We start from the raw sequence: 24,302 nt of genomic DNA, 5'->3' as shown, positions 1-24,302 counted from the left end.
TTTGGAGCAGTTCTGCTTCTGCAATAGGATATGCTGTGATGAGGTGAGGATGCTTCATGGGTGCTGGTGGGACCGAGCTCTGCCCATGGTGCCATGGGATGGGGATTCAGCTTTCCCCAGCCCCTCTCTTTGCTTTTTCAGGTCCTTCATTGCAGGTTGCAGTACATTTGCTCAGTGTCTTCAGGAAGGTGTTGTCATCTGGAAGGCAGCAGAAGGGCTGAGGGGTCCCTCTCCTTGCATGGGACAAGTGGCATCCAGATCAGCAGTGCTAAGTGATGGGAAGGAGCACACAAATGGTGTTTGCCAATAAATCAGGTGGGTTCTTCATTTCTTTCCCCATTGAAATGCTCAGTCCTCACGGTAAAACACGTTTGCTTCCATTTCATAAATTCAAGCTCACGTTTGAGCAAGCGCTGAGAGGCATCTGCTGAGTGGTAGGAATCAGCAAGTGACTTCTCCAGCAGCTGTCTGTCAACTTTAATGACCAATATGGTTGCAATTACAGCAATGAACTTTCTCTAACAGCCCCAAATTACTCCGGATGATGATAAGTGACGGAAAAACGGAGACCCTTAAGGAAAGACTGAGAAAGAAACACGGGGATCTCAAACGAGAGGTTTCAGCTTTTCTTCAGAAGGATCTTAGTTTCTTCCTTTTAGATGAGGTAATTGAAAGGATAAATCTAAGGCAGGAGGGGGAGGCGTGACGCACCGCAGGTCGCAGCGGGGAGCTCAGTGCTGCCCCGAGATGTGGTTTTATTCAGCCATTTGACACCGAGTCCGCTTGTTTTAGTGCAGTGCTAATAGGCTGATGGGAAGCTCTTCCTATTTGAAGCTAATGCAAATATGTCAGGGAGACAGCCTGCTCCTCAGGCAGGTCATTTCATCTTATTTTGCTCACGTTGAGAGCAATGCTTGACACGAATGCTAGGAAGCAGCTGGGCCGCATCCTGCTCGCTGCCACCTGAAGCAGCAGAGCTCAGCCTTTGCAGTTCCATTCCATGGCTCCACCTGCAGCTGTTTGTGCTAAACTGGGAGGTACTGGGATGGAGTGACTTTGCAGAGCTGGAAAACAGTAGAGGAGACAATTGCTTTTCATTTGGGCTTTGGGTTAATCTGAATTTATCCCAAGGTGGGAAATATGATGTGAGGTTCCCAGAGCTTTCCAAAAGGCGGCAGGAGGGGAAGGGACATGCAGGAGCCCCAGGGATGCTCAGCCCTACTCTCACTCACCCTGTGCTGTAACAGAGATGCTGGCGGCAGCAGCAGGACCCATTTCAACCCCCTGGGAATGTGATTGACTCCTTCAGCTCCTCAAAGTCAAAAGGAATTTCGATGTGAATCGAAAGCATTAAACGGGGGGTCATTTGTATTCATCTGCGCCCTGTTAATATATTTAATATAATAAGTATACTCAATTAAAACTACATTTTATCTGGCATGCGCTTCCCAGGGCTTTATTGGCACTGACAAGGTCAAGTGTTGCTTAATAAAGGTTATATAAAATGCAGATGGCTCAGAGCCCTCAGTCAATTCCCGTGTCCAATGTGGAGAAGGTATGAGCCACAAACAGCACCTTGGGAGGCACTGCTGGAACAACTACTTGGGCTTGGGCTGAGACTGTGGTCCTGGGGTCTTCCTCCCAAAGCCCAAGGGCCTGACACCCCCCCCAGCCTCATGGGCTGCCCCTGTTCCAGCTTTATATCCCCCTCCAAACGCACAGGATTGGCCTATTGATTGCAGATTACCATTGCTCTGTAAGTAGTAGGAAGGAATTTGGACATCCTGGTGCTGTCTTTTCCAGCCTGGTTATCAAGATGAACAAATGGAAGTGACGCTTGTAATTATCAACCGCAATCATGGCATTAATTTTGACCTGTTTAAATTCCAGCATCTTTTCTCTTCTGCGGTTGCTTAGCTAGAGGGTGACATGTAATTGTATGCGACCAGACAGTTATCTTAAATGGGCAATAAGAAACACAGGAATCTATTGCTCTTTATTCCAATAAGCATGCGTGGGGTTGTTCTATGGCAGTGGCTAACTCATTGCTAATGGAAATTTATGTTGAGTTATGGGTGGCAGACAGTGAGACGTGTCCAACAAATCCCAACTCTGGAACATTTTGAAATGACACTTCTTTTGCTTAAGCATAGATTTTGCTTCCTAAGCATCAAGTGTTTGCTATTGGACTGCCAGGGATGCTGATTGCTGTTCTGCACTCCCTGTCCTGAAGCTGGTGTGTGTCAACCTGGGGTTAAACCTTTCCCTATAGGCAGATATGGAGCAGAAAGCCATGAAGTCACTGCAGACAAAGGGATCTATGTTGGTCCTGGGTGGGATCACATAGTTCCAGTGCATTGATATGGTTGTCAAGGTATGTGCATATATAAAATGATGTGAATGCATTACAATGCAAAATGAAATAGATGTGCGGCATAACGCAGAGTGAATGTTCCTGTTTCTATCCCAGGTTTTGTGTTAAATTACAGATATCAGAGCCGAGGCAAAGGGTTTGGTTGTAGTTCAAAATAATACTTATGGAAATGGAAAGCTCTCCGTTTTTATTGTTGCTTCATAATTAGCTCCAGTGAGGGAATCTAATTACAAATGTTCCATGCTGCCCTATGGCAAAACGTCAAAGTAAAGGCAAGGATGGCCAAGCTTAAGCAACTCAGGTAAGAATTAACTCCACGGTAATATCTGATAATTAAGGATGTCTCTATCAGCTTGTCTCGCTATTAATGAATTGGGCTGCTCTTTTCACGTTTGATTGCTGGCGCTTTATGGCTGCCATTTCACCCTTCATGCTCCTGGAAATGGGCTTTCCTGTCTGGGGAGCGAGCACCAGGAATAATGGTTGGGGATTTATAAATGGCTCCTATTCTCTCCCCAGTAAAACTGCTGTTCTTTTTATTAAGTAGAGGACGTGTGTGTCCTCCCCAGTGCTCCCAGCTCACCCCACATCTCCTTCCCCTCAGAGAAGGGCTGGAAAGGGAGCAGGAGGTTCCTGTTTAAAACAAAGCCAGGTTCATTGATAGCACCTGAAAGTAGAGGATCTCACTGAGCTGCTTTTGCATGAGTTTTTAACCATTCTCTCTACATCCACAGTGGGAACCCACCATCACTGTGAGCTCAGTACAAAGGCACAGCCTAGGGCTGTACAGGGCTGTATGGGCTGGGTCATGGACCTTGTGCTTTGCTTGTACTCATACACACTGCATTGTGGACTTCAACAAGCACTGGTCAGAGGGCCATCACCCTGCCCAGGTGGCTGAGGGCCACGTGCACGGCAGAAGTAAAGCAAGCAGAAGATCAAGCCCCAGAAATGCTCAAATCTACTCCAGGAGATAAAAATCAAAGCATTGCTTTGTGCACGGTGCTCTCCATGCCTGCACAGACTCCCAGCCCTGTGCTGATTGCAGGTATCACCCAAAGCCATCTTTCATGCCAACCACCCATCAGCTAAATGGGGGCTCTGCACAGAGCTCACCCACACCTCTGGAGCAGCACAAAATCCTTCTCCATCTGCAGCTGAGCAGCGTGGAGGCAGCTGGTGGAAGGTAATGCCCCAGTGCTGGGGGATTAGCTGGTTGGTAATGAATATGAGTGGAGCAATAATCTGCGGAGTGATTAATATGGATGTGATTTTTTGGATTAATAAGGATGCAGCAGAGCTGCCTGCTCAGGAAAGAAGTTTGCAATCATCAGCTTGGATGCAGTGACCGTTACCTTAATGCTGTGATTAAATCCACGTTTAAGACACTTCATTAAATTAGAGTGTAAGTGAATTCTTCTAACCCTCAGCAAGAAATGCACTCGGGCTCAGTGGGAGAGGAATGCAAGAAGATCCCTAGAGAGCAGCAGGATTGGGGTGCAGAGTTGCAATGCACTGAGTTTTCCCAACTCACCTGGGAGAGTGGAGAACCAAAGGGGTTGCTGCTGCAGTGCAGGTAAGCACAATGCAGAGGGGTCCCTCATTAAGTGGGGCCACCCCACTCATATATATGCACACACCCACACGCCCTGTGCATGTTTGTACAACAATCCCTTTTAATTTTCTGCTTGGCTTGGCAAATCACAGCTGTTCTTTACCCAGAGCTCCCCGAGCACATCGGCACAGGGTCCCATTTCCATACAGCAGGGAGTTTCATTTCCCGGTCCACATAGTGAGCTGTGGGTTTAACCCATGTCCTCCTCTGTGCCGAAATATCCGACCACAGGATGGTTTAATTGAAATCATGCTGGAAGTTCCGGCGTTCTCTCCCCTCGCCCTTTTTCTTCCCTTTGAAACAGAGATGGAAATACACAGAGGGATGCGATTTATCTGCTGTTAGAGTAGTATGGTCAGGTTATGGTTGGACTTGATCTTGAGAGTCTTTTGAGCAATTCTATGACATGAAACCAAAGCTTAATCTATACACAGAAACAATGGATTGTGAATGGACCGTCTTTGAGTTTTGGTGATGTATTTCAATGCACCTCCACAAGGATGGAGCTATTTTTGACTCCAGACTGCAGGTTGGGACACAGCTCTGTGCTCTGTTTCCATCTGAGCTTTGAATTCCCCAAAGGGATCCCATTGTGTGTTTGGGAATCCTATTCAGGGCTGACTTTGTGGCGTGTGGTTAGCAGAGGCTCTGAGATGTGACCGCCTTAAAGAGGGCTGATGATGCAAAGGTCAGGAAAGTGATTGACAGGGAGAAAAGTACATGCTAATATTTCTCCACGAGGAGGGAGAATTGCATATAATGAGTGTAATATTCTAAAAGAGCTGGCACACGCAGTGAGTGACGCCAGCGTTTTAAAGGCAGTTAAGCCTTAAATTTCCCCTTGATAAAAGTTATGTCACTCTTACACCGTGCTTCATACTGACATGCTTTGTGGGCAAAGTGTCATGCAAGCATCCCCAGAGGAAAAAGAAATGCTGGCAGGAGTTAACCCACTCCTTGCTCAGGGCTGCAGCTCTGTACCTACTGTCCTGGGCTGCCTGCATTACAGCGTGCCATGCATTGCCCAGGCAGACCTACCTGCAATGGAATATCAGAGGAGATGCATTGGGTCTGAAGCAGGCACACAGAAACTCATGGTGGTAATCAGTGTGATCAACTTTGCTTTCCTCTATCACAATGCGATGATTGTTCTGCCTGAGCATCATTATCCTGCCATTTTTCTGCTCCCATGTCACTTGCTGTAAAGGAAGGCTCACTTCTACCATTGTAATGAGCTGCAGCTTCAATAATTCACAAGGATTTCTACTGGGCTTCATGTTTTAATCTCCATCACAAGGGTACAAAGTTGGTGCCACTCTTCTAAGTGTTGCCAAGGCACTGGCACCCTGTCCATGTTTAGTTTTCCATAGACAAAGTTGTCTTTGTTTTCAGGGGAAGAACATGAGGCTTTTGTGTCATTCGTCTTGAGTTATTCTGCTCTTTCCGAGAGCTTTCTTCATACGTATGATATTATTATTTGACAGTACCACATTCAATATTGCTGGAATAATTATCATGCCTGTTTAAGACGTCAGTTTAAACCCTTATCATGGATCCTTTGAAATGCTGGATAATTGCATAAATAATTATAAAACATCCTATCAGTGCATCGTAATGCGAAGCGTTGGCACCAATGCTTTATAGACACAAAGCATGTGGTTGGTCCTTTGGTTGGTCCTGAGCTCTCCTCTCCATTGCCCATGGGGATGGTGGTGGTCCAGCACAGCTCATCCTCAGCCAATGGAGCACCTTAGTCCTTCCCTGCTTCTCTTTGTTCCTTTGGAGGTTGATTAACATGTTATTAATGAAGAACCTGAGGCCAAGGGGAGGTTGGCTGGCACTCATATCCACCATTCCCAAACTCATCATTGCTATTCTCCATGTTGGTGCTTTGGAAATGGCATTTTTCTTCTTTATTTTTAAGAGACAAAGCAGAATTGTGTGCAACCATTAGTGTGAGCCCTCAGCAAGGAAAAAGAGAGGCGTTGTGACCTTGGGGATGGTGGAGAAGGCAGCTCCAGCAGAACATGGGCCAGCAGAGGTTCAGTGCCTCCAGCAGCAGATTTCACATGAATTGCTTTGAACCAGGGGGGTCTTCAAACAGTTGCTGGGGGAGGTTTGAGAGCAGAGCCAAGTTCTGGCTGAAATTTGCCTTCCTTTGTCTGCACCCCCCTGCAGGATGCAGCCCCTCCAGGGCCTGTCGTTTCCCCCCCTACCCACCATAGCAGCTGGCAGAGCCGTCCGTCACCGCGCTGTCACCGCAGCCAGGGCGCAAAGAAAACAAAAGACATGACAAATTTGTCCTTTTCTCTTTCATAATTAACCAAAATATCTCGTTGTGTAGCAAAGCGTGGCTCCTAATTAACAGACAGGCAAGAGGCTATTTTTAAAATCCAGACCCCCAGTAATTATATTTGCGGCAGAGAATGATATTTCAGTCAAATGCGACAGACAGCGAGCCAAGCTCCCATGTGAGGCAATTAATATTTCACACCTGCCAAGCAAATCAGCATTGGGAAGAGGAGGGGACGGCATTGAGAAGGGAATGCTGCGCTTTTGACACAGACCAAAAATCCTTTGCTTGGTCATACAATGGCTGGTGAAGGAGAGCTTGCTGCCATTGAGATGCAGAGAGAGGAGAGAGCCAAAGCTTGAATGATCTCTTGATGGGCAGAAAGGCTTCTGGCCACACTTGGGGTGTGAAGGAAAAGAGATGCTTGGGGTTGTTGACCATAACCAGATCTGGAGGTTGGTGGCACTGCCTGTGGCAGAGGGGTTGGAATTGATGATCCTTGGGGTCCCTTCCAACCCAAGCCATTCTATGGTTCTATGATCTGTTTGTAGGAAGGGCCTGAAAGCTTTCTTGGCTGCCCGCAGTTGTGGGTACTGCTCCTCAGCACACCCCAGCACAGCTCTCCAACAGCTCTTCAAAAAGACTAGAGGCTCTACACTCAAAAGAAGTGTCTGAGAAGCTACAGATGCTTGGGCTGTTTGCTGTGGTTCTCCACTAGTCCATGGCCACCCCTCCCTTGAGCCACACGTATTAGGCGAGCTCATTTTTCCTACTGCACAGACAAAGGCATGCATTTGCCTTCCCACTGTTTTTGCTGTTGAGGATTAATCTGCCCATTAATGGATAATCTGTCAGCGTTTAGATGCATTGAGGTTGGGAGGAGATTTGCAGGCTCACGATACCATCTGCTTTATTCGAGCGGTCTCAAGACCTGACGTTCAATTTGTGCAGCGGGATTTGACAACAGATTATTCTCCAGATTCCCAAATAATTAAGGAAACCAAAAACCAGAGAGAATGGTGATGAGGATGGAGAGAGGGAGGGTGGAGAGCTGCCGTGTGTGCATGGCTGACCCCTATGGGGTGCAGAGGGTGCTGCTCTTCTTTGTTCCTGTGCACGGTAAGAAAATGCCGTCAGACACGTGGCTTGGAGAACATCACATCCAAAAGTTTCCCCTTGAAGTGATGGAGGAATCTTGCTCAGACAGGGCACTCTATTGACCTCCTGCCACCATCCTAATGAGAAAAGATGATGGTGGAACTCCAGGGGAGGAGGGGAAAAGCAAACAAATCTTCCTTCCTCCATAAAAACAAACCAACAAACCTGGAACAATTAATCTGAAGCCATCTCGGAGAGGTCTCAGGAGAGGGCTTGTGTTTCCAAAGTGCTCTCTGAAGCATTTCTCATAAGTAATGGAGCCTCAGCCCCGTGCATCGATCGTGTGCCCCGTGTCGCTGCGGCGCTTTAGCTAATGATGCAGCGTCGCCTCTCATCTCCTCATTGCCAAAGATTGCAAGTGCCGTACAAAGGGCCATGTCCTGGGGGTCAGCAGAGAAGTTTGTGATGGAGAAAAACAAGCAGATTTCTGCTATTCCTCATCAGAGGAAATTTCCCCCCTCCTCTGGCCACCCTGGCCAAAGCCCCATTGAGCAGCGCTGACAGCTGTGCCCATTGCCTTGCATGGGATGTCATAGCAAAACACAAGCCTTGTTACAGGAGATGCTGCACTCTGCTGGGCTGCTCATGAAGTCAGATTTTGCTCCTGTTGTACTGGGTTGCAACATCTCCCTTGGCTTCATCCCTTGGCCTCTCCTTGTTCCCCCAAGCAGAGCCCTGGATTCTATGTGTATGAAATTAAGGTGCTCTTTGTTCATCACAAATGCTTGAGGTCCTTGCTTTGAAAATGTCCTAAAGGCACAGAGCAGAAATACTCCCATCCTGGAGAAGATTTATCCTCACAAAACAGCTGCTGGTGTCAGGTCCTTCAGCAGCACTGATGCCAATGCAGAACCACAAGGGCAAAAAATACATTTGATGGGGCTAAGAAGAAAAATACTGAGCATTGAGCACACAGGTTTCAGATTGTACCCACAGCTTATGTGTCCCTCCCATGCCTCTTCTTTAATTGCACCTTTTCAGTGGTACTCCTTGAGATGCTCTGGGAGGGAGGAGAGGGGGTGTAGATTTTCATGCAGCTGCTTTGTAACACCCGTCTTTTCCTCCCCAAGCTCATGGATGCCCCTCACGCCCCTTCCCCGGAGGTTTCACTGGAGAGCACTGATCGCATATGCACTTTGATTTTCAGTGCTACTGGAAGCTTTTTGTTCTATTATTCACCATAGGTCTGTGTTGTCTGCGCTTATTATGTGCCATCAGAAGGTACCTGGGAGTCTGCAGCCTTCCCAGCCACTCCTATTGTACAAACACATCAATAAGTAAGCGGTGTATGAATATAGCTGTGTGCTGGTGGCTGTGAGCAGAGCCCTGTCATTTTATCAGGTCACCTCGCACTGAAGTTGAGGCAGTTTTGCCTTCTCTTCAGGAGACAACCACAGAAGTGGCTCTCACTTTTCTGTTTCATTTTATTTCTGCCTCCAAGACAGCGGAGACGACTTCTAAAATCAAAACAGAAGGGTAGCTTGAATGAGGGCTGCAACCACTTCCAGTGTGGGGGGTCAGAAGCAGCAGGACAGGTAATGAGCGGGGATGCTCCTGTCTGAATGTTTGAACAAACCCTCCTTTGAACAACAGAGAGACTCGTACCTCTGGGACCTCATTGCCAGGTAGAAAACAGCAGCACTTTATTATCAGCAATTGCTGGGGTGGAGATGAGAGCCCTTTCCAGTTCTTTTCCCCCAGTGCTCTTAAAGATGCCTTTCATCGTTGCTGCTGATGAGCTCGATGTCTCATCTGATGCTTCACTGCCACCTGGCACTAACTGATATTTACTCAGAGTAAAAGTCAACCCTTTATTTCATAATCACCATTTGGGTTTCATCACCCAGAAATACCATCACTTCTCCCCCTGGACACAGCAGGGATGCAGACTTAGATGGCTTTTCCCTCTAAGGCCACTGCCCTGTGCTCTGGGATGAGCTTCATCCCCCACCTCCATCCATCCCTCCATCCATCCACACCGCTGGAGCGACTCGTGATGGATGAGAAAGCCCAGCAACAGATCCAACACACGCAGTTATACGACATCCATAAATGGGAGGAATAAATTGCAATCAGCAAGCTGTAGATCTGGGTGGAGAAGCTAATCTTTGCATTAAATTACCAGACTTACGCTTTAATGATTTTTACCGGCGTTTCGTGGCGCCGCTGTTTATTACTCGGATGGTACAGCAATGAAAAGCAGTCTGTGAGACCAGCCGGGTTAATGAGACCACGGTGCAGCCCCAAGGGAATGATGGATGGTGGTGAGGATGTGGCTGTTTCATCGCTGTCCTCCCCTGCTTGCTTTCATTCATCGCTGCTCGTTGCGTATCCAAATGATGGCACCTTTTCCTACAGTGCACAAACGAAACCTTGAGGACATCAAATTGCAAGCAGCCAAGAGGCCCTTGCTTTTGCAATGAGGGAAGCCACATCTTTTCTATTGGCTCCTGGCTTTGTAGATCCTCCCTTATCCTCTGTTCAGCCTCCAGTATTGCCATGGAAAACACACACCTAGGGAACAGTTCCATGGGAAACACTTAAGTGGTCTGATTTACATTGGAGTTTGCCCCTTCAAACTAGATTAAGGGCTCGGTAATACCCTGCAAAGTGCTGAGCAGACAGAAGGCAGCAAATGAGCACAGCCTTGATTAGATCCGAACCAACAGTCTTGAAGTAAAAGTTTAAGGCATGAAACTGTTAGACAATATATTCACCATATGGTTTGTTCAGACGCAGCCCTGAGCGTGCTTCCTATCCACTTATAATTTGAAGGTATTGATTTTAGTGGAGTAATCATACAAAGCCACTTGTTTTAATGCATCACTTTCCTTAGCAATGTGCTGTAGTTCCAGCAGCCATGGAATTTATTTAAGGTTTCCCAAAGCTTTTTGTTTTTAAAGAGAAAACATACGATTTGTGCATCAAAAACTGGGTATTGTTGGGTTGTTTCAGCTGTTTCTCTCTGAGGAATGGCTCTGCTGAGGGTAATTGAATAAGCAATAGCTGTGCAAGGGTGCAATAAATAACAAGGAACTCATTAAGTGCACTCGCAGGCAGGAGTTTGCCTGAATTAATATATATATATATATATATATATATGGTCTTTAATTCCAAGAACTGAATTTAAACAAGACTTAGGGAGAAGACTTAGGGAAGAAGGTGCTTTGGAGAAGCTCTGCTGCAGGAATTCAGGCAGGGATATCTCAAGAGCAGCTCATGGGGTGCTGCAATTTGAACCTGAGAGGGAAAACTATGGGGCTTAGGAGGTAGCATTGCACATTGCTGGGTGCTCAGCAGCCCCAGCATGTCGGTGCTGTTGATGCTTGCTCAATGCTCAATGTGCTTTGAAGCATTGACATGGGAGCGGGTAGGTGAGCACAAGGTTTGGTTTCTTTAATGGGGTTTTGTGCAGAAATAGTCCTCTAACGCTTCACATCCTCTGGGTCAGTAGTGTGGGTGTCTTGGGAGAGTGGTGGGGAACTTGATTATTTCTCCTGTCCAAAATAGCAGCTTTTCGGAGGTGGGGAAATGACTACACCAAAACTATTGTGTGCCATCTGCCTGCTGAAATGCTTATAGAAAACATGTTTCCTGGCGTATAACTTCCCAGCCATATGTCTATTGCATCATTCACAATTAAATTAAATCACCCTTAAATATTTGGCCAAATTCCCAGCCTATGTGAACAAGCCTTCATCACCGTGCTGTCTGAAATGTGGGCACTTGACCCTTCAAGTGTTTGGGTCAAATTGTCTCAGCCATTGTTAACCTTGGACAGCTGATGGCGACGGCTTCGAGATGATTTTTGACTATAAAACCCAGTTACAGTGCTGAGAGGAGGAAATCATTTCCCAGTGTTCGTTCGCATCCTGCTCGACTGGCTTTGAGCAGAGGGTTCAATGGAGAGCCACATCCACTCGCTGAACAGAGGGAAATAGGCACAGAGTGTGGCTACAGCTGGATGTTCTGCATGTTTGCTTTGAGCTCAGAGGTCCATGTGTCCCCATCCATGGGCAGCCAAAGAGATGGGACAGTTCTTTGTGAGGGGACAAGGGTGTCAGGACCTGTCCTGTTCCTGCTCCAGCTGTGGCTGCTGCTGGTGATGCTCAATGGGTGTGCAGTGGGTGCCACTATCTGCCATCCCTCCTATGGGCAAAGCAGTGGGAGAAAGCAACTTGAGGTATCTCATCTAAACCACCATAGGTCCGTGCTTTGAACTGGAGAGGTCACTTTAGTGAATCACCATCCTACCACCAGCTGCAAGGCATGGTCTGATGCAGTTGGTGCAAAGGGAATGAATGCAAAGCCACATCTTTGTCACAGGGGGTTTCATTTAAATGCAGCCCAGCTTCCCCTGGAAGCTAAAGGCGTTGGGTCTTATCCTGGTGTCTGGCAGGCCTGGCTGCTGCCTATTCTTAGCCCACCCCTCTATTTTTAGTTTGTTTGTGAAAGGTGAGACATGACTGGCAGCCAGACCCGGATGATGCTGCTGGTCCCCTCCATGCAGCAGCCAGGGGCAGCGTTGGAATAGAATGGCAGGAAATGGGGCCGGCGGATGGGAGAGCCGTGTAGGACAGGAAAGGACACTGAGGGCAGGGGCTGTGGGACTGAGCTCTGTGGGGCCAGGGTCTGTAGGGCTACAGGGTGGGATAGGAGGGATTGGAGGCATCTGCACCATGTCCAGTTGTGCCAGCGTGGAATTGCACTAATTTCTGTTCAACTGTTCCACTCTGGTGAATGGAAAGTTGTTGGTTTGTTTTGTTCTTTCCCTATGGTTCAACTTTATATTAGTGCTGAGGTCCTCACCAGTGGTATTTGGTCTTCCCAGGAGATTTCATTCTTTAATAGAGTCACATCATTCTACCATCCAATCCGAAGCAAAAAAAGTCCAAAAGCACGATAGAAATCTTTATCTAGAAGCTGGTGCACATTTTTTAGCTACAGATGTTTCCTTCCAAGAGGCTTTTTTTCCTGTCTTAAGCCAAAAAACAAAAGCTGCTGGGATTTTGTCCTTCCACCAAACGTGTAACGTGGAAATGCTGTCTGGGGATCTCTTTGTGCATAACAAGACTAATTCCTTTCTTCCTTCCCTTTGATCCCTTTGTAGACTGGAGCCGTGTGGCTGTAGAGGTGCAGCACACAAGTCCATATATTCACTGAATGCGGTTTTCATGGCCACCTCAATTTTGTTTGCTGTAAAAATGGCTTTTCCAGTGATGGTATCATTCGGTCAGACCAGGAAAGGAAGAACTCTGACTTAACTGGGGTTTGGTTTCATAGATGGCCATAGCTGTGCTACTTCCACATGGTTACCCTCAGCCTGGGAGTAAGAGTGGGGTCGGTGTTTCTAAACTGCTATCAGTGTTTCTATAGGGAAAACTAATGGAAATCAGCTCCACGGAGGTATTTCTTCGTCGCTTTTTTTGCTCCAGGCTTTAAGCAAAAGGCTTTGACCATGAATCTTGTAAACCTCTCCTAAATCTCATTCAGCTCTCAGTTTGACCAGAGTCAATTTAGTGAAGATAATGGAATTACCTCTCTTCAGGTCAGTGATGATTTCACATCCTTGAGTTCCTTGCTAAATTTGCTGAGAAAATCTCAGTTTCAGGAGTCATTTGTCAGCATTCCCATTTCCTGGGGGTTCCCCATACCCACCATAAGGGTGGATTTGGGTGGATTTGGGGCAGCTCTGCTGGGCTGGAGCCCCTCTGTGCAGGGCAGCAGCTCTCAGGAAAGGGTTAACACAACGACGGCTGTGGGCTCCTTTGCTGGGGGAGAGTTGTTCCGTCTGTTTGTTTGTTTGGAAGTGCTGGCAGGAAAGCAGGGAGGAGAAAATTACCTAAGTGATAGCGAGGTTGCCATGAACTCTATAAAACCGTGGGATCGAATCAGGCAAACTCCACCTCGCCGTCTTGAACCAATGCACAACTCCTGACTCGAAACCCACCCCAGCACCGAGTGAGCTCAGGGACTTGAACTCCAACCAAGCACATGAGCTCAGCAGTGCTGCAGAGCTGAACCCACGAGCGGTCCCAGCAGCACCCAGAGTTAAAGGGGAGCCCCGAGCAGGAATGCTGTGCTGGGGAATCGTGCAGATGATGAAGTGGGGGCAGCTTTTCTGGATCGCCTTCTGCGTCGTGAGGTTGTCTGGTGAGTGAGGGCTGCAGAAGAGATCAGGGATGCAGCTGCTGGGAAATGGAACAGCGTGGGAATAGTGCATGGGGCAACTGCTTTGTGTGGTTGGAAAGGGAGAAATGAGGGGGAAATGCTTTTTGTTGGGTATGGAGTGGGACCAGAGCAGATTGCAATTGCGGTGCAATACAGAGCACCGCGCTGATGTTCTGCAGAGCAATGAGCACCCTGCCCAGCACACACCAGGTGCTGCAAACAGAAGGGCAGCAATCGAGATGGGAGAGCTCCCTAATGGGAGCTGCAGATAACACAGGGGGTGCAGATGCAGCATGCGAAGCTGCAGGGTGCACCCACAGCTCAGGACACCCCTCAATGCACAGCGGTGTAAATCTGTCCTGTGGCAGGAGCTGAACATGTGAAAATCAGATGGATCTCAACTATTAAACTCCCCCATTCCAGCAATTTGAAGCAGTCATTATCTGAAAATATATATATATATGAATAAAGGGTTATTCTATATGGAAATATTATCATTTTTGTCCCAAACCCAACAACCATAAAGTAATAAAGAAGTGAAGCAGCGCTCCGTGCGGGCGCTGAGTGCTGGGACAGCAGCCAGGGACCCGCGGGTGTCGTCAGATGCAATTTCTCCCAACTCCTGCCAAAGTGAAGGACTGCCTCTGCTGAAGGAATTTGCTGTTTTGCTCTTCTGTTCCACCACGCTCCATTCGTGTTCCCTTTGCTGTTGGGTTGGATTTCTCACCCCGGGGCGCTGTGCTGCCCTGCATTGCTGTGCTCATGGCACAGAACGGAGCCTTGCAGGTGGGGTGAGCTCTGGGTTTCTGGCCGTGCTCAGCTCCACACCTGTGTGTGGGACAGAGGAGCTGTGTTTTGGATGCTCCCAGTGCAAGCTCTGCTGGCCCATGTTGTGTTCAGTCTTTTCTGCCAAGCTCGATTTTGTTCCTTAAATCTCGTATTGTTGGGAAGCGTTCTTTATTTCTTTATTTATGTGCTAATTGTTTTCCTTCAAGATCCAAGAAAAGCTCTACAAATGAGCCATGCAGAGGGGGGTTTTCCAATGTCCACAGCCACTATGGAGCACCACCACAGCCCCACACCCATATCCTGCCTGGGGCTGTGCGAGGAGGGAGGGGGGAGGGCAGGGATTTTATCAGATATTTCCAGAGGGAAGAGGGCTCCACCCGCCCCAGTTCCTGCCACATGGCCGGGAGCAGCAGCACGGCTGGGAATGTGTGAGTAATGCAGGACGGAGCTCCACGCTGAGGTCCCAGAGCTGTGCATCCCAATGTGCACAGGAGATGTAATTAAAGCCCAGGGAATCCCACTGGGCTGCACCTTCTGCCTTGCAGGGCTGCAAGCTCAGGGCTGAAAGCGCTGTGGTCCATGACTCTGAGCACATAGCAAGGCATTTACTTTCATGTTTCCTCAGCTTTTGGCACTGTGGAGTTTTGTTTTCTGTTGGACCCGCTTTAGCAAAGCTGCTAAAAACGTGCATGCAATAAAAGGCCGCTTCAATGGACCCTCCAGCTCATGTTTGGATGGTTATTTGTCTCATGAGTTGCAAGTGCTGCAGAAAACCTCGCCGTGACTTATGTCGAAGCAGCTGCATGTGCCACAATGGAGGGAGGAGGAAAGCAACACTGTGTGACCCGTCTCGCAAACTGCACCCAGCAATAAACCCAGGCTTCAATTTGTGACATTGGGCGGTAAAAAGGCTTTGCTCAGAAATCCTTCTGGTGCTGTGCAGACATCTGGAACAGTTCACAGGTGCTGGGGTGGCCGTGGTGCTTTGGGAGGTCACCTCAGTTGGAGTGACGTCAAGTTTCCGGCTGATTGCCATGCAAACACAGAGCTGTAAGCAAAGCATGGCTTTAACTTTGAGCTACTTCAGTTCTGGGCACGCGTTCACACCTCCTGGTTTTGATTTGGTAAAATTCTTCAGAAAAACACAAGGATGGGATTGGCTGCAACTGCTGGAGAGGGTGGAGAACTTCCCACCCCAGCACAGCCCCCAGCAGCAGCTGCAGTGGGGCCAGAGGGGACGTTGCTCCTAAGCAGCCCCAAAGGGACCTCTAAGCAGCAGCGTGGCCTTCAACCAACCACCCATGTCCTCAAGGCCATCCTCGAGCCAAGTGCTGATAGATTGAGTTAGGAGAAGGTCTGTCAGGATGATGCTGATGTGCACAGCACCCAAATGCACAGCATCCCAAAACACCCCCAATACACAGCACCTCAATGCTTAGCATCCTCAATGCTTAGCATCCTCAATGCAAAGCACCCCAAGGGCACGCTAAGGGTGCCCTGCATGCAACCAGCCCCAGTGCTGGCATTGCTCAGCCCATGTCAGCACTGCTCCCTGTGGAAGCGCTGCTGGGAAGGGTGAGGTAACATTCCTTGGGCAGAAACACAAACGAAACGACGTATTTTATATTAGTTTGCCTTTAGTGTCTGGATGAGAGTCTTAAACAGCCCCAAAGGAGACGCAGGAGCAGCTTCTAAAAGTGGAAATAGGAACGTAAAAGGTTAAGAGATGGGAAGAAGTGCGTTTTCACTGACTCATGAAGTTCACAGCAGAAAGGAAAGCTGGAAGTGTCATCTCTGGAACACACCAGGAAACAATATATAAACTTTAAGTTAGAGCAACCAGCGACTCCCCAAACATTCAGCTTTACCTCCAAAGATGTTTTCGCTCATGAGTCAGAGCCTGAGCCGCAGCCAATGGGAATGTTTCTATTTACTTTGACACTCTGCCTGCGGCTGCACATCCAACTTTTTCTATCCCGAGGCACACAGAGATCCCTTCCAAGGCCTCAGTCTTCCCTATGAGGATTATCGACTCAAGCTGCTCCACAATCCAGCTTTGTGCAGCGCTCTGATGGAGCTCAGGGTGTGCAGGATGAGGGCAGAACCGAGCCTGTTCTCAGTGCTCTCCGAGCTTTGGTGCTCGCGGAGCCTTTGATGCTCTCCCAGCTGTTTGCTCTCTGGTTTCCCCCCATGTGAGCTCAAGGGCCAACTTGGGGCAAGAAGAAAGAGAAGCTGCCCCTCCCTGTGCAGCTATAGGGAAGGGCTGCAGCCCCTAATGCTTTTTCTCCCCCAGGTACCGCTGCTGACAGCCTCACAGACAACTCAACTGCTGTGTCCTTGGCCTTGGCAACAGAACAGAGCAGCAGTGGCAGCGAGGCACCCACCAGCATCATGGGCAGCGCTGCACCGACACAGGACAGCCCTGGTAATCACTGTGGGGTTAATCAGATTTATTCAGTGCTTGGGTATGGCGTGCCCTGAGAAATGGGTCAGAGAATGGGTTGCTCTCTTAGAGTAAAAAAGAACACATTGGGTAAACCCATTGCCTTATTCCTGTGCATCCATCAGAGCCAGGCTGCACAGTGCTGGCTGCCTGCAGGCTTGGTGGCTCAGCCCCATCCTCTCCATTAAACAAAGAGATGGGATGATGGCCTTGTTCATTTTTACCCCATCTCTCTGCTGGCTCATGATAAGGGGGGAGGTCAGCCATGGCACCCTGGCTGTGTTACAGCGTGTGCCCAGGAACTGAACCCATTGTGCACAGATTATGGAGCTCGTGTAACAATTAGGTGACCTAAGCAAGCCTAATGCATTTCTTACACAGCCAACACCGCGTCCTGGTGCTGCTGGCTATGACAAATCAATATTGTACTTCAGTCAGCGCGATGCCACGCACTGATTGCAGAGGACTTAAGCTTCTCCATGCATCTTTCTCACTGCATTTCTTTCAACCAGAAGCCACTGCTCAACCCGCATCAGGCAGCTCCAGCTCCCCAGAACTCAGCAGTGGGCACAGCCCCCATCCCAGCACCCAGAGCATCACCCAGAGCATCACCCAGACCAGCCAGACCCCCACAGCACTGCTGGGCAACCACTCGCATGTGGAAGATATAAGCAGTGGAGCACCCACCACGCTGAGCCCAACACTGCACCTAAGAACAACAGCAGCTGCAAACCCATCTGCAACAGCACTGCTCAGCTCCACGGCCACCCCTGGACTGAAGGAGGTCTCGGAGGTCACCACACAGCTGCACACATCTGGTGGTGTCAGCAAGGTGAGAGGATTGGGATGAGGCTGCACGTGGTCTGCGTTGGTGATCCCATGCTTTGCATCAGGGCTGTGAGCAATTACAGAGGGTGCCTTGCTCCCAATCCTGCCTGGGTCTGCACTGTGTCCTTCATGGACATAGGAAGGTTCATAGGAAGAACCTTGGCCAGGATGAGTAAGCAAAGCACAGGTGCTTCAGAGCCCTGCAAACTGCTCCCACCCTTACAGCCCTGCTATATAAGGCAGCCCAGGAGCCTTCAGCACTGTGCTGTGAGCTGCTGAGCAGAGGAGAAGACACAGGCACTAATCCCAGCTCTGCTTTCTGACTTCCAGCCCATCACGTGTCACAACATCAAAGAAGTGAGAGACAGCGAAGCCCTCTGCCTGCGGCTCAATGAGTCCCACACCTGTGTAAGTGGGAGCCCTATGTTTGCAATGGGGAGGTGGGGGGTAGCAGAGGGGGGTCCTGCAGCACTTGCAGCCTGGATGGAATAGGGTCACTGTACCTGGGGTCGGTGTGGGGTGGAGAGCTTTGCACTTCTATTCCTGGGGGAAAGCTTTAGGGCTGTGCCAAATAAATGGGAAAGATGGCTGCAGCAGCCCCTGGAGGATCCCAAAGGGATCCCAATGTAATCCAGCCGTTTGGTTGCATAAATCCTCCTTTTTTTTTTGTCATCGTGAAGCTCTGGGGTCTGTTTGGCTTCTGAAGTCTCTCCCACCACATTTAACAGGAAACTGCCTTTATTGTTCTCTTTCCTCTCCTCTGTTGGGAACGCAGTCGTCTTTTCTTGTCCTGCCAGCAGCCCAGGGAAGGAACCTGGGGGCAGAGCTGCATCCCTGCCTGTGCTGACTCCCATGGGCACTCAGCACAGCCCTTGGATTTTTGCATCAAAACCATTTATAGGAGCGAGGAAGGGTCAGCTGCAGTGATGCTGTGGGTGGGAGCAGATGGACTCTCCATGCAGGGAGCCCAACAGGGGCAGGACTTGATGGGACAGTGACTTGGCAGAGCCCTGGGCACAAGTGACAATGACAAGTCTTATATTGCTGGTCAGCCACACTGTGGCCACTTTGGGTGGGTGAATTCCTGCTTGGCTTCCATTTGTAAATTGCCCATTAATTGGCATTTAGGGTTGCCAGTGCTTATGGCAGTGGTGGTTTGCCAGGGTTGGTATGGAAGATTCCAAGCTCAGCTGCCATCTAGTGGTACCGACCCTCCGGCACCTGCATGGGTTGCATGAGCATGGATATATAGCACGCAGGATAATCCTATGGGGCTGCAGCAAAGTGCATGCCCTGCTCCAAGCTGTTTGGCTGTAGTGGTGGGTGCTGCAGCTGGGAACTGATAGGAGCTGCCGAGAAGGGGCAGATCATAGGGAATGGCCTTTGTGTCCTTCCTGCTGCTGACTTTTCCCAAAGCAAATGAGCAATGAGCTGGCACCCAGCACTGCTAATTGCAAAGGGAAACTCTGATACGTGGATGAGTTCTTTCCACAGCGGAGAAAGGAAAATACACTCTTGGGCCTCTTGTTCCATCTTGGCCTTCCTTGTCCCCACGCCAAGCTCTATAAAGACAGCTGAAATTGATTTGTTTGTTATTCTGCCGTGGATGGATCTCTGCATTTTTTTTTTGTTTGCTCAGTGTGACTGTTGGTGTGGGACTCCAGGGGAAGGCAGGCGGCGTGGAGCTGTATATGGGACACAGGGGCTGTGATTGTGGCCCAATGGGATGGGATGGGGTAGAGTGAGATGGGATGGAATGGGATGGGATGGGGCAGATTGCATCTGAAAATAGCTGCAAGGAGAAGGACAGTCCTGTCCCATGCAGGGACCTGCCTGTGGGAGGGAAAGGCTTCAGTTCTCCTCTTCCTCTTCCACCCAAGTGCCGTTTCAGCTCTAAGAAGTGCGAAAGGCATGTTTTGTTGCCTGGCCTTTGATCAGCAACCTAGAGAAAACACTGCAGACATTTCCTAAACAGGAAGGCAAAATGCTTCTTTGTTATTTCCCCCTCTCTCCCAGCTCCCGCCTGGGATCCCGAAACAATGGGGCTCTTCAGGCTGCTTGCTCCATCCAGAGATTGGAGGGACTTGCCATGCCATTTGGATCCTAAATTTAGCTTTGTTTAAATGTCACTTGCGAGAGCTGCTATGAATATCTCCATTTCATTTATCCTTGGTTTCATGGCTCTTCCTTTGAAAACCTTTGCAGGAACATTTTTTGGACACGAAGGGCTCAGATTTATGGAGAGCCATCTGTGAAGAGGATGCTCACCGTGTGCCCCAACCCTGCCAGATCAAATTAGCCACGTCTGAGGTGGACCGGGAGTGTCTGCTGCTTGTCCTCAATGGGAACACAGGTCAGGAGCTGAGCCATAGCCATCACTATGCCTCAGAGAGAGGCTGGGGAGGTCTCTATAGGGCATCAGTTCTCACTTGCAGCCTGGGAGGAGCTCTTTCTTCTGGGGTTTTGCTTCATCCATGACGTTGCACCGGGGGATGTGAAGGGGTTTATGGCTCCTGGTGCTGATGTAAACTGCAGTGTGATGCTCGTTGTAATGCACTTCTCCTGTTGTACAATTGCAGATCCTGCTACAGATGTGCTCCATGAGTCTCACTGGGAAAAGGTAAATGCCTGGAGGGGTCGGGTGCTGGGGATGGGGTTTGGGCAGCTCAGTGTTAGGATGGTCTCAATGTCTGGAGTCCACTGCTGTGCCAGGCAGCGCTGAGCCCACAGTCACCATCTTATTGTTGCTTATTGGGCATGTAACAGTGCCCCAAGATCCCTAATGTGAGCACTGAAGGTAGAAGTACTTGGAATAATCACCATAAAATTGGGTTGTATCCTCTTAAAGAAGGGCCAGATCCCCACGATATCTCCTATTGGCACTCTGCATCTTCCAAGCATTGCTTGATGTTAATTCATTCCTGCTCTCAGCACCGCAGTGAGGCTCGTAAAGCCGAGCTCCAGGTGCCCATATAAAGGCAGCCAGCAGAGCTGCAGCAGCACTCACAGATACTCCATCCATGCAGATCCATTCTCTGTTTGCGATGCTCTCGGCTCTGTTTGGTGGCGTTCTTTTCTCTTTTGCAGTTCGGAATCAAATCCCTCGAACAGGGCAGGGTGAGGAGCCATCAGGACTTTAGTCGGAAGACACTGACGGCTTTGGTTACCACCGGGCTCCTGCTGGCGGTTCTGGGCATGGCTGGATACTTCTTGATGAGGCGACGGAGCTGGAGCCCCGCGGGACAGAGGCTGGTCAGTGCCTATAGGTGGCAAAGCGCCCGGTAGCCACAAGCCGGAGCCTTGCTGCCCATTTACTGATGCTGTAAGAAAGGCTCTTCCTCCCCTCGCTTAATAAAATGTATTCAGAAAGAAGAAATGCTCCTATGTCCATGTTACCCTCTCCAGACAAGCTGAGAGCTCAGAACCCCTTTGCCATTGCCCCTTTTCAATCAACGCTCATGTGCACAGCGGTGCTGCAGCCATATGAGAGCTTCATTGCCAGGAGGGTCTCACTCCAGATAGAGGCAGCTGGAGCCCAGCATTGTTAGGTGCAGGCCTGGATGGTGGCAGTGGGGCCAGCACACGGTGGGAGCTGCTGGTGTAGGTGCTGAGCAAGTATCACACCACTTTGCATGGGCAAAGATCACAGGATGCACATGGGATGCACTGTGCTGATGCCCAACCTCTGCTCTCCTCTGCTGCTGGCTGCAATCTCTTCCCACAGCCCAGGGTCACCAGACCCTACTGAACACCAAAGGACCTGCTGTGTCCCAATGGGACCTGCTGCTTCCCTATAGAAACTAATGCATTATAGGCACGTGGAACGAGTGTGCTTGAGTAGGGGATGATGGCAGCTCCTTGCAGCAGTGTCAGAGCCATAGAACACAGCTGTGTATGGGCAGGCCCATATGCATCTCCATACTGGAGTGCAGTGCTGAGCTGCTGGTGTGTTGCTGCAAGGAATAGGGGAAGAGAAGTTGGAAATGGCTGTAGCTTTCATTCCATGGTGGTTCTTCTTGGCCAAGGGAGAAGGCAGAGCCACTCAGTGCTGGGGCAGCTCTGCCAACCCAAGGTGGGTCATCCAACAACAGCATCCCACCACCAGCCCTCCCCTCCCTAACACCACCTCTCCTCTTGCTGCCTGCAGGATGAAGACCACTACGACCTGGAGACTGGCAGCCAGGGCAGCCCCGCACCGCAGGAGAAACCAAGTGCCAACGGGGCACAGGAGAACGGTGCATCCCGCAATGGCCGTGGCACAGCTCAGAGCCTCGCCGACACCTCCATGTGACCCCGCACAGTGCACAAGAGCCTCACACAGAACTTTGCCGTGACTTTTTATCTTCTTTATCTCGTTTCCATGAAGAACTTCACCATCACCCCAATGCACGCTGTGCTCCAGTGCTGCCCGGGGGCTGTTTCTCTGCTCTCCCTCCTTCTTCTGATGACCAAATGGAACTTTTTTACTGCCATCCTCTGCTTTTGTTGTTAAAAGCACACGCTGAGAAATGCAGCTGAGCAGAGGGAAGTTGAAGCCACCATCCGGGTTGCAGCGGTGATCTGAGCACCAGCAGCCCCAGGATTTGGTGGCACTGTGATTTAAGTAGTTAGATTGGGATTCCAGTGACACGAACCTCTCAGGTTTCAGGGAATGGTGTTCTTTTTATCTCGTCTTTAAGCACGGGACGTCTTCCTCCTATAGGAGTATGGGGTCTTTAATCCCCTCCTTGTGCTTTGTGCCGTCTTTGGCATTCCTTCGTCTCTTAGAATGTACTGGAGCTCTGTGTAACACTTCCCATGTGGTGTTGAAGGCTGAAATACAGGCAGACCTTGAGCTCTGCTGAGCCAACAAGGGTTCAGGTAGTTGTTTTAGGGTGACGTCTCACCCATCTCCCAGCTTGGAGGTGGCAATAACACCATGATCCATCACCGTGTGCTCCCATCTCCCTACACTATAAAACAGAGCTTTGGCCTCCATAGGACTTTGGGAACAGAAGATGCCAAAGGGCTCCTGGTCAGAGATCAGCTGGACTCTGTGACGGACGTTTCCATTCAAACAAAACCAAAGTATTTTTACTTTACAGTAACAAAAAGCCTGTGCTGAAATGCCAACAGCGGGAGCAAACCGAGCTCTGCTCCCCTGCAAACTGCTCCTCCCAGCCCTCGTTGTTAATCATCTCAATAAGAAAAGAGAAAGCAGCAGCATTACAAATGAGTGCACTCAGAGCTGCTGCTTGTTCATCCCGCTGGGACTTGGGGCTCAGGACCACACCTCATTGAGCCCTTGTTTTGCAGCACAACGTGATGACTCAAAGCTGTCCCACATGTCTGCTGGACAAGTGACTGTTTATCGAGTTATTCAACAACATTTGTTTGACTTGCTGATGTTTACCATGTGCTGCTAATTGCCGGAGCAATAAACGAGGCTGCAGGCTGATGGCTGGGAGCTGTGCTTATAGCAGGGTGTATGTGTGTGTGTGTGCATGCAGGAGGAGGAAGGCTTCCTCTTTGTATTCAAATAATGAGTGTTGGAGCTGCATTGACCTGCCATGCACACAGTGGGGCTGAGCAATGGGCAAGAGCTGCAGGGCATAGAGATGGATATCCATACCCATATCTCCCCATCAGTGGGTATGGATAGTGTGGGGTCTTTGGGCAGAGGAGGATGATCTCACTGTTTCCTTCCTTCCACATATTGAATGCTTGTAGCTGCTGTGCAGAAGGTGCCCTCAAAAACCTCCTCTCCTGGAGGCAATTCCAACAACACAGAATGGAAGGGGTTGGGAGGGGGGAAGGCCTTTCCTCCTGTGTTTTCTGTTTCCTTTTGGCAGCTGTTTATCTAATCAGCACTATCTGCTGCATCAGAAAGGAGAGACCTAATCAAAGCTCAGGTGCATTTTTCACAGCTCTGGTTAAAGTCCTCCAGATAAAGTGAGACAACAACAAAGCAGCCAACAGCAGCTGGGGGAAAACAAAAGGCTTCACAGGGACATCCTGGTGGGCACAGAGCATAGACTGTGGGCTGCTCAGCCCAGCCAAGGCAAAGGGGCTGCTGTTGTTCCTTCCTATCAGCCCCCTTGCATCTCTTCCTTGTGGACCTTGCTGGGGATGAGGCTTTTCCTCTGCTCAGTGGTGACCCAGCCATTGAGTGTCACATCTATGCATCAACCCAAAGCAGAATGGAGCCCTGGTGCCATGCAGGCAGCCCCAGACCCTTCCCAAGGCTGAATGCAGAGACTTCATTCAGCAATGAGAGTTACTTTTGAGTCTGAGCTGCCACACAGTGCGTTGCTGAAGCCAATCAAATTCATCAGAGCGAGCCAGTTTTAATTAAGTCTTATTAACTACTTCTCTCAGCGGATCTGCCGTGGTGTGCATAGCAAAACCAGCACGACCTCGCCAGGTGAGCCCTGCACAGCAGAACAGCCCATCTCATACATGGAAGCACTGCTCCCATGTTGAATTTTCACATGTGTGTGTATTGGAGATGCTAAATCACAGCCTGAACCAGTAATTGAGCAGCTGGTGGGAAGGCAGGGCTAATCCAGGGAAGCTCAGGTGCATGCAATGTACCTGAATGACTAGAAAGGGTGGAGTCAGGTCCCACACCTCATATAAGGGCTGGTAGTGG

General features: G+C 49.5%; 1 protein-coding gene across 3 annotated transcripts; it reads left to right on the top strand.

The window, feature by feature from the left end:
• The first annotated feature begins 105 nt into the window (after positions 1 to 105).
• CD34 (CD34 molecule) lies at positions 106 to 23,127 on the top strand. Of its 3 annotated transcripts, none has more exons than XM_015885129.2 (8): positions 106 to 315; positions 16,694 to 16,825; positions 17,356 to 17,675; positions 18,002 to 18,079; positions 19,877 to 20,024; positions 20,251 to 20,291; positions 20,759 to 20,923; positions 21,819 to 23,127. In XM_015885129.2, exons 1-8 carry the CDS (start codon positions 276 to 278, stop codon positions 21,960 to 21,962), a joined length of 1,068 nt encoding a protein of 355 aa, XP_015740615.1. In that variant the 5' UTR covers positions 106 to 275; the 3' UTR covers positions 21,963 to 23,127. The 3 variants fall into 3 exon arrangements, with proteins under 3 accessions (XP_015740615.1, XP_015740614.1, XP_015740613.1); XM_015885128.2 differs by lacking the exon at positions 106 to 315 and adding an exon at positions 13,181 to 13,593 and having other exon boundaries at positions 17,359 to 17,675; XM_015885127.2 differs by lacking the exon at positions 106 to 315 and adding an exon at positions 13,199 to 13,593.
• The last annotated feature ends 1,175 nt before the right edge of the window (positions 23,128 to 24,302 follow it).

The sequence above is a fragment of the Coturnix japonica genome, chromosome 26, assembly GCF_001577835.2.
Source record: "Coturnix japonica isolate 7356 chromosome 26, Coturnix japonica 2.1, whole genome shotgun sequence".
Lineage (NCBI taxonomy): Eukaryota > Metazoa > Chordata > Aves > Galliformes > Phasianidae > Coturnix > Coturnix japonica.
The sequence above is the reverse complement of the archived record's forward strand: the minus strand, read 5'-3'. Positions and strand labels throughout refer to the sequence as shown.

Bases quoted from the DNA above. Each gene is read 5' to 3' on its own strand.
- CD34 (XM_015885127.2), top strand. From the start codon at position 13,515: ATGCTGTGCTGGGGAATCGTGCAGATGATGAAGTGGGGGCAGCTTTTC. The intron at 13,594-16,693 runs GTGAGTGAGGGC...TTTCTCCCCCAG, and splicing joins CTGCGTCGTGAGGTTGTCTG to GTACCGCTGCTGACAGCCTC. The intron at 18,080-19,876 runs GTAAGTGGGAGC...AAACCTTTGCAG, and splicing joins TCAATGAGTCCCACACCTGT to GAACATTTTTTGGACACGAA.